Genomic DNA, 16,492 nt, shown 5'->3' on the forward strand with positions numbered 1-16,492 from the left:
TTGCTGGCGAGTTCGAATCCCATCGAAAATATTTTTTAACGTGATTTTCTTTTAACGTGTATTCTTTCGCCGGTTAAGGTTAGGCATGGTTAAGGTTAAGGTTAAGGTTAAGGTTAGGCATTGTTTCGGAGTTGGTTAAGGTTAGAACGGTTAAGTTTAGGCGCTGTTAAGGAGCTGGTTAAGGTTAGAGTTTGTCAAAGAGAATGGCAATATAATTTCTATGGTTAAGGTTAGGCATGGTTAAGGTTAAGGTTAAGGTTAGGCATTGTTTCGGAGTTGGTTAAGGTTAGAACGGTTAAGTTTAGGCGCTGTTAAGGAGCTGGTTAAGGTTAGAGTTTGTCAAAGAGAATGGCAATAGACAGCCTATTTCCGCGCGACCTGGGCGCTGGGCGGCGGAAAATGAAAGGCGCATTACTGCATGCCACTACGGTAAATTTTTGCACTGCTTGCTTGGCATAAAGCTACACGCGAACCAATCAGCCATGAGCACAATGACTTGCATATTCTGAAATTTCTTTACATGACTGCATTGTCACGTTGATTAAAAGAAAACTATAAGAGATGAAGCGTTGTGACTCGCACAAGAGCACTACAACGAGTAGGCGAAGGGTTGTGCGCGAGATTGTGGCATTCGTGCGATATTGTGGCACTCCTTCGGCGATCGGAACAGAAGGCTAAAAAAAAATTGATTTCTAGAGGGCGATTGCATGGCGGTCAATGGGGAGGAGAACCTTCAAACAAATGGTCGTCAGTTGAGATAGAAATGTCCAATTCCATTTATTTTTCTTTTGTGAGCGGGATGACAGCCGTGTCATCGTTTTGATGTGTTTGTTTTATTTCTACGTCCAAAATTGAGATCACACTCGCAATTCACCCAAGGTAGGGGGAAAAAGATTATTTCAGCTGCTACACTCTAAAATGCAATGCATTCCCAATGGGACCGAAATTTTACCGTTTAAAGTCGATTCGTAGCCAGACGGTGCGGTGAAACTTTTACGGGTTCGAAGACCGCAGTTGCCATAGGCAAGCCGCTCGTTTTGATACCTTTCACGTGTATGGTGCGCGAACGCTTACGTGTTGCAAAGTGTTTGAAACTCTAAATTGCACTGTATTTCCGAAATTTTACCGTTTAAAGTCGATTCGTAGCCAGACGGTGCGGTGAAACTTTACGAGTTCGAATAGCACATCGAGTTGGAGCAAGCCGGTCGTTTTGATACCTTTCACGTGTATGGGGCGCGAACGCTCTGGCACGAGTGTGTTGTCAAAATCGGTGGAATAAAGAAAGAATAAAAAGAGTATGGATATGTATAGTGTGGGTTGCAACCTGGCTTCGCCAGGTCACCCACACTAATAAAGAGAATAGAACCCGCACACTCATATGCTCCAGAATAAACTCCTAATGTGTAACGTTTCGTCAGGTCCATGAGGAGTAGATGCTGCAAACACAGTCAATGAAACGTTTATTCTAGAGTATATGATAATGTTTGATTGATTGATTGATTGAAAACTTTATTAACAGATTGCAGAATGGGTACAGTACAGTACAGCTCAATACATACAATTGTTAAGGGGATGCAGACCAGAGAAAGACTTTCGTCTTGTTTACATCAGGGTCCCCCATTTTAAATTCATCGTAAGGGTTATATTCTCTTGACTAAACATTAAATAAAGTTTGAAATAGAGTAAAAGTACCTCAACATTGTACTGAAGTGCAGTAACTTAAAGTAAGAAATACTTGGGGCGGTCAGGTGGCGTAACGGAGATTGCGTTCGTCGCCAAACCCCGGAGCGGCTAGATTCGCCTGTTCGAATCCAGCTCACAGCTCCGGGGTTGTCACCAGCTTGGCTGGCCGTTCACACTAATACAATTGGCAGTATTAGAGGGTGGGATAAGCTGGCGGGGTGGGTCCGGGTCGTTGTAAACAGCGACTCCTACAGTTCGGTCGGGGCGCCTGCTAAGCGCGGATAGGACTTGAGTGGGATAGTGTGATCCTTCCACACGCTACGCCCTCTCAATGAGAATCCGCGCTGCCAGGTGAAAAGAAGCGGTTGATTGGCTGGACGTGTGTCGGAGGAAGCACGTGATAGCCTCCACTCTCCCAGACCGACTGTGGGGGGTAAGTGCGCAGCGACCAGGAAGGGGATTGGGAATTGGCATAACGACTAACATTGGGATGGGAGAAAATTGGAGGAAAATGGAGGGGGAAAAAGATCAATAAAAAAACAAAACAAAAATATGATATGAACATACACTTTATTCCATCTAAGGCAGAGGGTATTAGCCAGTATTAGCTCAACCGTGACAATAGCTAATCAATCAATCAATAGCTAACATCCGGAATATTTAACACGTGTGTGTGAAAGCACCCGGTGAGAAACCGACCCTCTCCCCAAACTCACCATTGTCTCCACCATGTTGGGCTTGGAGTTGCGCAGCGTTTTGGCAGCAAAGAACACGTCTACGACATTGTGGTGGCGAATCATCTCCAGGATCATGGTGCAGGCACAGAACGTACCACTCCTGCCGCCTCCATTCCTGTACACACACACACACACACACACACACACACACACACACACACACACACACACACAGATACACACAGATACACACACACACACACGCACACACACACACACACACACACCCACACACACACACACACACACACACACACACACACACACACACACACACACACACGCACACACACACACAGATAGAAAGATGAGCGGCTTCCTCCAGAGGCAGTGTGTGGCGGCTCAGACAGCCTGAAAGGTGGGAAGCTGGGCTACAGAGTGAAATGTCATGGCATGATGAGTGAGTTCAGATGACTGGCGGACATTAAAGATGAATACCTGAGCAATGTTCTCATTAAAATACGGGTGTGGGCGAATATAGAGAATGTTAACATACAGCCTGACCCTGCCACCCCCACCCCCCCAGGCAGCGCACTTGGCACTGAGGCAGAGGGACCTGAGATATAATGGAAAGCACAGGCACCTAGAGCCTTAAAGGTCCATTTTGGAATTGATTTGCCTTTTTGCTGATGTACTCAGAGATTCTGGAAAGGTTGGGCTTTTCGATAGATCACAGACTTTTTTGTTAACTTCCAAAACTTTACATAATCTAAAATATAGCTTTTTTTTTTTTTGCTTATGCTAAAGTTGGAAGTCTGTTAAACTCACTGTTATTATATGAAATACTGCCCTTCGGACAAATAAAGCGCATGCTTTTGATTAGGCTCAATCGGTAACACATGTGGTTCAAAAACGTGCACATACTGTAGCGTGAATGACACCTGCAATATTTAGCAGTACTCGCAAATCTCAGGTTTTCAAGCAAGATAAAACCTCCAATCTGTAATTGGCAATCTACAACAATGGCAACGAATAGGGAAATATGGAAGAAATGTAATTAACAATGCAACAAATGATAAAAGATCAAACTTCATATCACTTGCCTTTCAACCTAAACCGAAATGTAACCATCAAACGCAACGACGAACTAAATAACGATTGAAAAAGCTTCTGGATTGACTGCAACACACATTAACATTAAGTTGTATAAAATATTTGCCAGTGGTGTAGTCGATGCAACTTACTTACTGAGTCCTGTGGTTGGATTTCTGGCCGGGTTTCCAGCAAACCAGGCTTTAGACAGGCAGCAAACGGTGGAAACCGGGTCATGAAACCCAAAAGGTTTTAATCCACACCACGACATGCAGGCAAAGGGTTAGCCATCTCCAAAACAAAAGCACGGTCCTCCAGCATTTTGAAGCAGCTGATAGACCATGTTACCTGTGAACAGGCTCCAGTGTGTAATAATATTTTCAAGAAATACCAAGTGATAACAGAATCTGAAATGCTGGATGACCATGGTTTTGTGTTGGAACTACAACACCTTTGCAACTACAACAGCATTTTGTGGTGTGGATTAAAACCTTTTGGTTTTGTGACCCCCTTTGCTCTCTGGGTTCGCTTGGAACCTGGCCAGAATTCCAAACCACGGACTCGGTAAGTACTTTGAATATGCAAATTGGCAACAAGTCAAGCACCCAGTGATGTTTACCATTTATTCCAAGTAAGCAGCTTACATTCTTCTCAATACATATACTGTAAATACCTACTAAGCTTTCTATGTAGCTGAAGCTAAAGGTGTCACGTTACCACATTTTGGACCATGAACCTTTTATTCTACTTTTGATCTGGTTTTCACTGTTTTTTAACTGCTGTCTGTTGTTGTTGTCATTTATTTCTGATTTTGTTTTTGTTTTTATTAGGGGTGTAACGATGCATCGATTAATCGAAATGCATCGATTCTAATGCGTTCGATTCGATGCATCGATTTGAATATGTTCTAATTGATTATAATCAAAATTAATCGAAATAAAAAATAAAATAAAAATGTATTTATTATTATATTAAAAAAAAGATTGTGTGTATTGTTTTTATTGACCTATAGTCAGTGTTGCGTTGCTCATATCAACACTGGTTGCACGCACGCTAATGACGCCACGTGCACGCGCGCTCCTGGGCATGCGCGTAAATGTTCCCTCGCATAAGGACAGACTAAAGACAGTGCCTAATTGCCTCTACGAATGGAATGTAACACCTGACGACCGGCGCTATTGATATGCAAAGTAGCCAGGTGGGTACTGCGAGTTGGCGCATCTGTCGAGTGCAGCACATTCCTGTGTGCACGCGTGTGCACATCCGTGCACGTGCGTGCACGCGCTTCTGCTCACAAAGCATGGTTGCACGTCGTGCAACCCCGTCCCATGAGCAACGCATCCCTGCCTATAGTCCATTCATGCTGAGTGAATCAGTTCCCCCAGCCACATTTGTGTATTACATTTTTTTTGGGGAATTAACTGATAGAAAATGTGTCGAAAATTTATCGAATCGAGGTCAAATTAAGAGATTTCATGATACATTGAAGAATCGTAATCGAATCGAATCGTTGTGAGGTTGAATCGTTACACTCCTAGTTTTTATATACTAAGCTGTAGTGTAAAGCACCCTGTGCATTCGTGCTGTGAAGGGCGCTATATAAATAAAAGTCATTCATTCATCATGAAGGTTCCATCTATCACACATACAACTCAGATCTCAGGAAAGTACAGAGAAGCTCTCCCTCTATAATAATGAAATGTTTCCCCTTTTGAAAATATGTATACATTTTATTTAGTATTTAATTTAAAAATTAATTTTAGTCCTAGAGGGTTTCACTTCTACAGTGTTTGGATGTTGAATGCTCTTGGTGTCTTGCATTTCTTGGTGTATAAGGCTAATAAAGAACATATCACCCCGTTACATAGACTCACAGGCAGTGGACGATGGTGCGACCCTCTCCACACTCCCTCTGCCAGTTGTGCACCTGGGCCAGCAGGCTGAGGAAGGCCTTCTTGGAGTCGGGCACGTCGCGGTACGGTGACCAGCGCAGGAACTGGAAGTGACGCACCACCAGATGGCCTTCCTGAAGCTGGCGGAACCGAGGGAGGAAGGGGTAGAGAAAGAGAGATGAGAGACGGTGGAGGGTGTGGGGATGGGGGATGTTGGGGTCGGTGAGGGTTAGCATTGTAGCCCTCTACATTGGTAACTAGAGGGGGAATGGGGGTTCATTGCATTGGTAACTAGTGGAGGAATGGGAGTTCACTACATTTCTAACTAGCAGGGAATGGGAGTTCACTACATTTCTAACTAGCAGGGAATGGGAGTTCACTACATTGGTAACTAGCAGGGAATGGGAGTTCACTGCATTGGTAACTAGTGGAGGAATGGGAGTATACTACATTGGTAACTAGCGGGGCATGGGAGTTCCACACATTGCTAACTAGCGGGGGAATGGGAGTTCACTGCAATGGTAACTAGTGGAGGAATGGGAGTTCACTACATTGCTAACTAGCGGGGGAATGGGAGTTCACTGCGTTGGTAACTAGTGGAGGAATGGGAGTTCACTACATTGCTAACTAGCGGGGGAATGGGAGTTCACTGCAATGGTAACTAGTGGAGGAATGGGAGTTCACTACATTGCTAACTAGCGGGGGAATAGGAGTTCACTGCGTTGGTAACTAGTGGAGGAATGGGAGTTCACTACATTGCTAACTAGCGGGGGAATGGGAGTTCACTGCGTTGGTAACTAGTGGAGGAATGGGAGTTCACTACATTGCTAACTAGCGGGGGAATGGGAGTTCACTACATTGCTAACTAGCGGGGGAATGGGAGTTCACTACATTGCTAACTAGGGGGGAATGGGAGTTCACTATGTTGCTACCTAACAGGGAATGGAGGTGCTGTGTACCTTCCTGGGACGGCCACTATTGTCCTGCTGCTCTGGGGCCTCTGTCTGCTCGCTGGGGTCCTGCAGAGATCCAGCGTGGGAAAGGCTCTGACACTGAGTGTGTGTTCACATGCACATTACTACCTCCCCCTCTATGATCCGGGATACTCAAGTATTGCGTGTTTGGAGTCGGCTCATGTAAAACCTCATATCTCCTTTATTGCAATAACCCCCAGATAACATCTTAACCCGATTATGAGAAGATTTAATAATGGCGACTGGATACCTAGGTATTAGTTGGGATATTGAGGTATGTATCACCTTATCTTGTATTCAAGTGGTAGAGCATGCGCCTCTACTCTGGTAAACAAACAGAGGATCAGCATAAAAAATGAATAGCCCGCACACTGGTAAACGTACAGCTTCAACTGTGTGTTTATTGAGAGATTTCAATCACATAAGGAATAAGGATCTTACTCCTGATGAAGACCCTTTATGTGATCGAAATATTGATCTCTCAATAAACACACAGTGGGAGCAAGTTTAACAGTGAGCACACTATTGATTTTGAGATGTCACCATTGTAATTATTCAGGATTCTGTTTAGTCACAATACATGGAGGAGGGTTATTGTGATCCGTATAATGGAGAAATGCAATATAAAACAGCTTATCCCAAAAATGTGATCTTAACTGGGTGAATGTGAGGCTTAGGCCATGGTTAGACTAGTGTATTTGTGGCGTTTTTTGTATACGTTTTTGAATACGATTCATGTCCCTATTACACAGAAATGCGTTTTTTGGCGTTTTTTTGTGGATACGGCTGAAACGCTAAATTGTGTTTGCGTTTTGGAGAAACGCAAAAAAACACGTCGACAACAGCCGTGTAGTCTGCATGAGCCGTTGTTGCGAAAACGCCCATGCGCAGTAGATACCATCTGCGTGCCCTTCCGGTGACAACAGTGTGTGTGTGTTTGGGACATAGCTCCGTGTCCCAAATAGCTTCAGCCCAGTCCAAGCTACAACAGTCTGCATTCCCTTAACAATTGTTTGTATTGAGCCGTATTGTATTGTACCCATATGCAATATGTTAAATAAAGTTTACATCCATTCATTCTGCTAGCATTACCGATTGCATGAGCAGCTGGCTAACGTGAGCTATCAGGATTCAGACCCTGTTAGCTCAGAGCTCCTCTTTCAACTTAACAAGCATTAAACAAAATGGCCCAGTCATCTATTCACCTTTGTTTAATACACACAGCGTTGTCTCTAATGTTATCTAACTACTGATAGCTCGCGATATCATCAGTTTGGTGCTGGCTAAGTAGCGTGAGCTAACGTTAGCTTCTAGCCACAATGCTATATTGTTATAATGGCATACTCCATTGACGTTAGCATGCAGCTAACAATGCTACCGATCTTTTTTTAGACTAAACTATCCGCTCTTGGTGGTCACTTGTGTTGATGTTAGTTTTGTTTCATCAACAAATGACAGGCAGAACACACAGTGAATGTATCCGTTTTGTTTATTGCACTTTTATTAGGCTTTGCTGAAAAAGAATTGCTGCATTGGGTAACTAGGCAAAAGATGGTGGCCGCCTTGTTGACATTTGCTTTGCAGGCACATTCAAGTTCTGATTGGTTGAAATTGCCTTCATGTTTGCCACCTACTGCCACCTACTGCTTTGGCAGTGTACTACATCAGTGTGCTCGGGTGACAAAAACGGGAAAAAAAACGAAAGTGTGACTCGAGGCGCACGACGTCGCGGCGAAACGCATATGACAACAATAAGAAGAAGGATATGATATGAGTCAGCCAACTCCAAAGGAACGCTGTGTGTATGTAAACATGTATTTCTCCCCTCCTCTGTGAGGTGTCACAGAGAGGGTGGGGGGGGGGGTAGGGGGTTGGTCTGTTAGGGACTGTGACAGGATGACAGGCTAAGATAAGGCGGAGGTAGAAAGGGAGAGGTGTTTTTCTTTTTTAGGAGTTCTACCCAACAAGGATGTGTCTGGGGCTGTTTGGACGACAGGGAGGCTTCTAAAGGAGACAGGCCTAGCACCTGAGCGGCTATCGTGGGCTACTGGGGTCAAAGGGAGGCGCCGGGAAACTGTCTATCTGATCGGGAGCCGAAGCTCCGGTCTAAATAACTCAGACAGATGCCACCACACACAAAAAGAGGTACACTGTTCCAACACATGGGATTACTGTGCACAAAACACACACACACACACACACACACACACACACACACACACACACACACACACACACACACACACACACACACACACACACACACACACACACACACACACACACACACACACACACACACACACATTGTACATACACAAACAAACACACACATACACTGTCACAGTTATACTCATATATAATGTCATTATATTAGTAAGTAATTACATTTTGCTTGGCCGTGTCAGTGATTAAGGAATTTATTCTATGACAGGAAATACACAAGCCCACACATACTGTATATTTGCAAACATGTACAATGCTTCAAAGTATTTTGTATACAGGTTATGGTTAGAGTAGAGCAGTGGTTCTCCTCAATGGTCTATACTGTAGTTTAGGTTTAGGAGACACCAGAGGACAATGTGAAACCAATGATCAGAACCCTCTAAAGCTCATTCTCTCGTTGGGCTAACTTCTAGTGAACTTCAAAACCCTCTACAGCTTATTCTCCTGTTGGGCTAACTTCTAGCCAATGAAATATCATTAAAACAATTTTCCCCTCAAGGACCCAGAGTTGGGAACCACTGGAGTAAAGGCATTTTTGGCTGTGTAACAGAGTTCATCGTCTGGCACTGTTCTGGTTCTGTAATTTCACAGAGCAAGGTCAGAGCTAATCACCATTAAGCTAGCAAAGTTGAATGATCGTCCTGGGACCTCCGTCTTTGTGACGGCGGTTATAAAACGCGGTTTGCATAAATGTCCCAAAATACTCTGGGCGATAATATCAGGGATATTGAGAAAGGGTACATGGCCAACGGCTTCGTTGTCATTCTGTCTATGCCGGTGGGGGTTGATAGTGGCTATGTCATCCCGGAAATTATTGCCTACATGCATCATGGGACGAAAGCGATCTGTCATTGTATTGGCATTATATTAGTAAGTAATTCGATTTTGCCTGGCCGTCTAAGTGATTAATGAATTGATTCTATGCCAAGAAATACACCTACAGCAGCAGGCAGTGTAAAGTGTCCTGATTGTTTCACTGTGGTGTGTGTGTGTGTGTGTGAGTGTGAGTGTGTGTGTGTTTGGGTTTGGGGAGCGGAGGGATGGAGGCACTTCATATTGATATATCCTTTATTTTGACCTGACCCTGTACATACTGTATTAACCCTTTATCTGCCGGAGATTATTCTCATCTTAATCCCTTCTCTGCCAGTACTGTAAGTCTATGGAGATGTTCCCCTTCTTTGCAGGGCTATAACTTTTTTAATTGTATTGCTAAATTGACATTACTATGGCCCATTCAACTAAAATACGGTCTAAAGTATAAATATGTTTTTATCGTTTTCTGCAGCATTCCATAGAACGTGAGTTATAGCCATAAATACATATATTAGATCATCAAATGTAGTTTGATACCAATTGACGTCAGATAAAAAATTTCAATTGTACAAGGTCCTAAACGTCATGACTCATCATCTGATGTTGACCGGAGGGGGGGGTCGTTTATAATGCAATGACCGACGTTAAATGAATCATGTAGTATGGGTGATATATTGATCATAGCAGTTTGTATCAAAAATGGTAAACAAACAGGCTGAAACTCACCCCAGTCTCCTCGTAGCGTTGGGTGATGAGCGTGGAGCAAAAAGATTGCTATTATGGGATGTTGATATACGCGATCCATTTCCAGGTTGTATAATACTATATACGTCCAAATAACGTTGTTTATTGAGTTATGGCAACCGATCGATTATCCAGTGTGTCGAGATGGAGTCCGGACGAAATATGGGTGAGCACCACTTCTGGCCGCTCACTTCCGGTTTTGGCAACTCGCCGATCGGCCACCAGGTGGCGGTCTTGAACCGTTGGAGAGTTGAGAGGAGATCTACAGCACCCGTCAAGTCTCCGTGGGTGAAATATGATTGCCATGACAGATTTTTTAAATATTGATCTCAAAGACGCTGTAAAACGTCATTTGGCAGATTACGCATGGCGAGGAATGACGTCTAAACACGTCATTGGCGATTAAAGGGTTAAAAAGCATTAAAAGAAAAAAAAACATGGGCGGCTGGGTGGCGCAGCGGAGATTGCGCTCGTCACCAATGCGAGAGACTCCGGTCTCGAATCCGGGTGTCAGCATTGCCTCCGGCTTGGGCCAGCCGTCATACTAACTCGTTTGGCTGAGTTAGCGGGAGGGAAGTCGATGGGGTGGTAATCTGGCGTTGTGGACAGCGACTCCTACAGGTCAGGTCAGGGCGCCTGCACAGCAAAAGACAGGACGTGATGAAGGCAGCGTGACCTCCCACGCGTTACACTTCACCAATGAGAGTCCGCACTGTCAGGTGAAAAGAGAGCCACTGGCTGTCTCTGCATGTGTCGGAAGAAGCATGTGGTAGACCTCAGCAGGGCTCCCTTGACTGACCAGTAGGGGGCACATGCGCACAACAACCAGGTAGGGGAGGGGGGAATTGGCATAACGACTAAATTGGGATGGGGAGAAAAGCACAGAAAAATCAGGCGGAGAAAAAGATAAAAAAAAAATAAAAAAAAATAATAAACATGAATGATCAATTAGCTACGTTGTCGGGATATTAACATCTGAACAATTTTGCTGTTATTCTGTCAAAAAGCGACGGTTTACGATGTGTAGCCGACATGTTGTTTACAATTAGGTCTGAACGCTCCCCTGTTTCCCCTTTCACAGACAGTAAATGAAGAGATAAACAAGGCAATTAACTTCTCTCCGCTAAGTAAATCCGAGACGCTGGGAGGGAAGAAAACAACAAGAAGATGAAGAAAGAAAGCAAACAGGGGTTCTTCAAGGAACAAAGGATATTCTAGATGAAATAACAACTTTCTTTTTTCCCTCCATCTCTTCTCTTCATCGCTTTTGCCAGAGCCACTCAGGAAGAAAGATAACCCAAAAAAAAAATAATGTGTGACGCGACGATAAAAACAACCTACCCGCGTGATGTTCTGGACGCGGAACAGTCGGATGATGACATCATCGTCCGCCGTCCGCGACAGCAGCTCCACCGTCATTGGTCCGAACTGCTGCAGGCCCGGTTCTGGCCAGTACTGTAGACAAGGCTGAGAGGAGAGGAAAGGGAGGAGAGATAAGAGAAGAGAGAAGAGAGAGGAGAAGAGGGGCGAAGAGAGGAGAAGAGAAGAGAAGAGAGAGGAGAGGAGAGAGAGAGCAGGAAGTTAGGAGATAACAGGTCATTAGTCGGCTGTTAGCCGGAGGGAGGACGAATCATTATGTCAGGAGAGCCTGGGGATGGCGTGAACCCCCCCCCCCCCCCCCCCCACATGCTAACAAGACACCTGAGTATTGACAGCCGCGACAATTACCCTAAATGACAATGATTATCTACAAATAGTGGCAATGTGAATTAAATGAGCAAAAACAACCATTCGTTGCCAGGAACAATCCTTCACAACGCCACTTTTTGCTTTACCGTTTTGAATTATTCATAAGACTAAATCATTACCATTAGCACATTATAAATTAATGCAGTAGGAGAGAGGGGGGGTGGAGTGGCTGCTCTGCCTGGGAGAGATAAACGGAGGAGAATGTGTCAAGTGTTGGTGCAACACAGAGACACAAGGAATGCACTGATTTTTCAATTAATATTATTATTTATTTATATTAGATCAATAACAATATACATTTCCCCTCCCCAGGTGAAACCGCTCATACCCCCCATTGTATGAATTTGAGTCCAAATGGGCATCCAAAAACAGGCAAGTATTTTCAGACATGACCGTCTCCAGATAAATTCTCATTAAGTCTATCAAGGTGCAGTGATGTGGAATGATATAACAAATCTAACAGAAACATGTTCCACTTTAAATTTATTTAAAAGCAAGCTTAAAAAAGAACTACAGATACTGTAGTCTTTAGTATCCTTGTAGTCTTTTTTTCCCTTTCTTCTATTTTTTCAACATTGTAATTGTTGTATAATGCTGTATTGTATGTATCTGTGTGTATGAGAGAGGGATATGCGCATGTGTGTTTGTGCATAATGTGTGTGGTGAGGAGGGGGGGGGGGATTTTCGGTGTAGTTATTCTAGGTTGAAGAGGGGGGGGTCGCATATAAGCCCTTGGGCTTTATGACATTTCCTGCACATTTGAACTGTTCTTCTTTACTTCTTTTGATTCCAGAATGTATGTTTGTAAGTGCAAATAACAATAAACAATAAAATAAATAATTGGACACAGATTTCGACTGCGCTCTCACAAGGAACAAGCCGTGATTACAGTGCGGTGCCCTCTGTGTTGAACAGTGATGCCACTAACGCGTTACTAAGTAACGCGTTACTGTAATCTGATTACTTTTCCCCGAAAATAGTAATCTAACGCGTTAATCTTTACAAGCCAGTAATCTGATTGCAGTTACTTGTCCAAGTGGCTGTGCGTTACTATTTCGTTACTATCTCATCATAATGCAGGCGGAATGCAGTATTTTCTTTAGTTTTCGACAGTCAAAAATACGTTTGGAGCTGTTTTCCTTGTATTGGGGAGTGACGTCACAGCACACAACCTCACGTGTTGTACCATGCTGGTGGGCGGTGGCTATTATTGTTATTATCAGGCTGACCTAAACATAGCGAGCTAGCAGGGAGACGCTCACGCTGGTAACGCTTTCTTGCACTGGAAGTTCAATCAATAGTCTACTTCACGTTTGTGTCAGCTAAACCGGGTGAAAAAAACATTTACTATGCGGAGGAAACAAAATACTGTCTACCGCATCTGGAATATACAGCACAGCACGACCAAACGCCAAACGGATAGAAAAAAAAAACCAAAGCCGAAGCATCAACTTCTATAGGACTCGGAGGTGCACCAGCCAAACAGCAAAAGCTGGATTTCTTTACTGGATTTAAACTTTACTACCCACACTTGAAGTGCTGATGCACTCTGAAGGACACCCTGCAGGACACGACTGCAGGCCTTCCAGATGCCATAGTGCAGGTATGTTCCACCTTTGAGTTAAACATCTTTTGCATTGCACTATTCATGAACATGGAACACCATACTGCAGTATGTAGGTTGTCAGTAGCACACAATAATAAATAATAATAATAATAATAATAATAATAATAATAATAATAATAATAATAATAATAATAATAATAATAATAATAATAATAATAATAATAATAATAATAATAATAGCATAGGAGGAGCAGTACCGTTTAATAGACTGTTTTTTAAGAGTATGAGCTTCAGATACTGGATAGACCTTCAAACATAAAGAACATTTTCTTGAAGTATAAATCACTCCAACCCATCAAGTGCTCCTGTGGAACAGCTTTTTAGTCTGGGAGGGTTGGTGCTCATGCCTAGAAGGAACAGACTTTCTGACAAGAGGTTTGAGAAGATTATGTTACTGAGATATAATCACTGGTTTACTCACCCCTCTCCCCTGTTTCACTAGGAACATTAGAACCATATCTGAATAGGGCAGGCCTCAAAGGTAGGCTACATATCAGCCTACATGTGGTGTTATTGACCATTTATCTTTTGTGAAATCTATAGATCTATAGATAGGCCTACCTGCCCTATTAGTACATTTTACTCAAACTGAGTACATTTTACTACATTTTTTTGTCATTCTTATGTTGTGGCAGCAGCAGGGACGACGACTTCGTAACCTAGTTACTTTCAAAGTAACTAAGTTACTCTGATAATCAAGTAATCAGTAAAGTAACTAAGATTACTTTTTAAAGGAGTAATCAGTAATCAGTAATCAGATTACTTTTACAAGTAATCTGTGGCATCACTGGTGTTGAACCACTGCCACCCTCGCTGCTGCCACGAGGGTCATGCATTTCTATAAGTTGATTTAAAATCCTCTGTGATTCTCTGTGAGGTTCAGTGTGATTCCTGTCTAAAAAATTATTCTGAGTGCAATTAAATTCACCTCGCAGAAATAAAAAAAAATCATCAGAATTACAACTCATCAGAGTGTCATTGAGCTCATTAGTATGCCTTTCAAACTTGGCTTTTACCACCATTAGCCTCCCCTCCACTTTCCACTGTATCTCATAAGATAATGGTACAAAACGTTTTGAGAACAGAATTCCAATCCCCCCACTCACTGAAGTCAGGGAGCTTAAAACCACCTCGCCCTTCCATTCTGTCTTCCATTCTGTTTCATTTAACATATCACTATGCGTTTCTTGCACCAACATGACATCAATGCTTTTCACTTTGATCATTTCATATAAAAGAGCTATTTTCCTTATGTCCCTTGCTCCATTCAAATTTAAAGTGGCCACTCTAAAACTACTGCTCATTAGAAATAAAGAGTAAACCACCCATGTGAACAATATAACCAAAACAACAAACCTATTCTGACTCCACTCCATCATCTTCCTTTTTGAGGTCCAGCTGAACCTTTTGTAACATTTTCCTCAGCCTGTTTTGGTCAGAAAACCGTCCATCTCCTTTACACTTCATATTAGCCCTGGCTGACACAATGAACAGCTCCCTATCTGGAAAGAACTTTCACACTTTCACACCTTTCCTGTTTTTCGTTGTCTGTAAAAACATTTTCATTTCAGCCATTCCATAGGAAGATTTGGCTTTTGCATCTGAAGATGCATCACTCCCCCAATCATCAGACTCATCTCCAGAGCTTACATCCGACCCTGTACCCTCCTGTGTGCTCTGTTTACTATTTCCTTTTTTCACATCCGCTTTCTTAGCTTGAGAGCTTGTCAAACTGTTTACTTTTGACTTTCTTTTCTGCCGAACGACCTTGAGCTTGTTCTCCTCCTCCTCCATGTCGACATCCACTACCACTCCTTTCTCCACTCTGACCTCCCCACCTGTGTCCTTTGACCCTGTTTCATCTACAGGTCTACTTTCCTCCTGGTTAATTATAGTGTCCTTGCTGACACAAGCCCCTCCACCCTGTCCTTGCAGATCAACTCCATCTTCGCCATCCACCCCATTTTCACCTCCATTCACATTATTCTCTTCCACCACAAACCCCCCCCCCCCCCCATTTTCATCTCCACAATTTTTTCCTTGTACTGTTTCACCTGCCCTTCCTGTGCCTTCCTCATTTGTATCACTCCCATCTGTTCCATTAGCCTTTCCAGAAGCCTCTCCACCACTCTTCCTCTGTTCTCCGCCACCCTCACCATCTTGATTCAACCCCCATGCTGTTTTCAAATTTTTTGTTGTGCCCTTCCCAGCATTTTCCCCAGTACTAGGCCCCTCTCCTGGGCAAGACTTTCTCAGATGCCCCTCTCTACCACAGGCAGAACATTTCATATTCTGCGTTGTTGCAAATATAACATAGTCAGTAAAATCCAGCTCCTGCTCGCGTTTGTTCATTATTATTATGCGAAACCACATGTTGCAATTCAGGCGCTTTGCAACCTGACGACATCTTTTTAATTGGAGATACAATTTTTCCATATCTGGCAAGTTCTCTCAGGATAAGCTCATCACTTATCAACGGGGGAACGTTCGCCAACGTCACCTTCTTCGCTGGCATTGTGAGCGGTGTCACTGACACAAACGTGTCATTTATAACTAGACCATTGATAACAGTATTTGCCTTAACCACATCGTCTACAAAGATAACGACGCCGCCGTTCATCCTCGCCGCAGACTTAATACTTGGAGCGCCTACCTCCTTTGCAACAGCAAGACTACAGTCTTCAACTGAGCAAGGAAATGTCGGCGAGACTTTAAAGCCATGTTTCCTCGTCAGCTTGGCGAAAGCCATGTCACTGGCAGCGGACAGCTGACCAAGCGAACACTGACTCCGCACAACGCTAACAAACCACCAAATGCACACAACCAGTCAATTAAAGTACAGTCTAATTCACAACTTGAAACACAATATATAAATAGAAAAGTTAGAAACTCACTCGTACCGCAGTCTCACACCCACAACTCGCTCTGTCTCCAAACACACGCATGCGCAGAGAGAGAAAGAGAGAGAGAGAGAGAGAGAGAGAGAGAGAGAGAGAGAGAGAGAGAGAGAGA

General features: G+C 43.4%; 1 protein-coding gene across 1 annotated transcript in view; it reads right to left on the reverse strand.

The window, feature by feature from the left end:
• Positions 1 to 16,492, reverse strand: part of ptprua (protein tyrosine phosphatase receptor type Ua) — a gene marked incomplete at its 5' end in the record, with an annotated part of 205,691 nt that overhangs the window by 6,041 nt on the left and 183,158 nt on the right. Inside the window, 3 exon segments of the mRNA XM_084311954.1 lie at positions 2,400 to 2,535; positions 5,327 to 5,484; positions 11,446 to 11,571. Of these exon segments, the coding sequence (XP_084168080.1) occupies positions 2,400 to 2,535; positions 5,327 to 5,484; positions 11,446 to 11,571 (420 nt within the window).

The sequence above is a fragment of the Notolepis coatsorum genome, assembly GCF_963971535.1.
Source record: "Notolepis coatsorum genome assembly, chromosome: 4".
Classification (NCBI taxonomy): Eukaryota; Metazoa; Chordata; class Actinopteri; order Aulopiformes; family Paralepididae; genus Notolepis; species Notolepis coatsorum.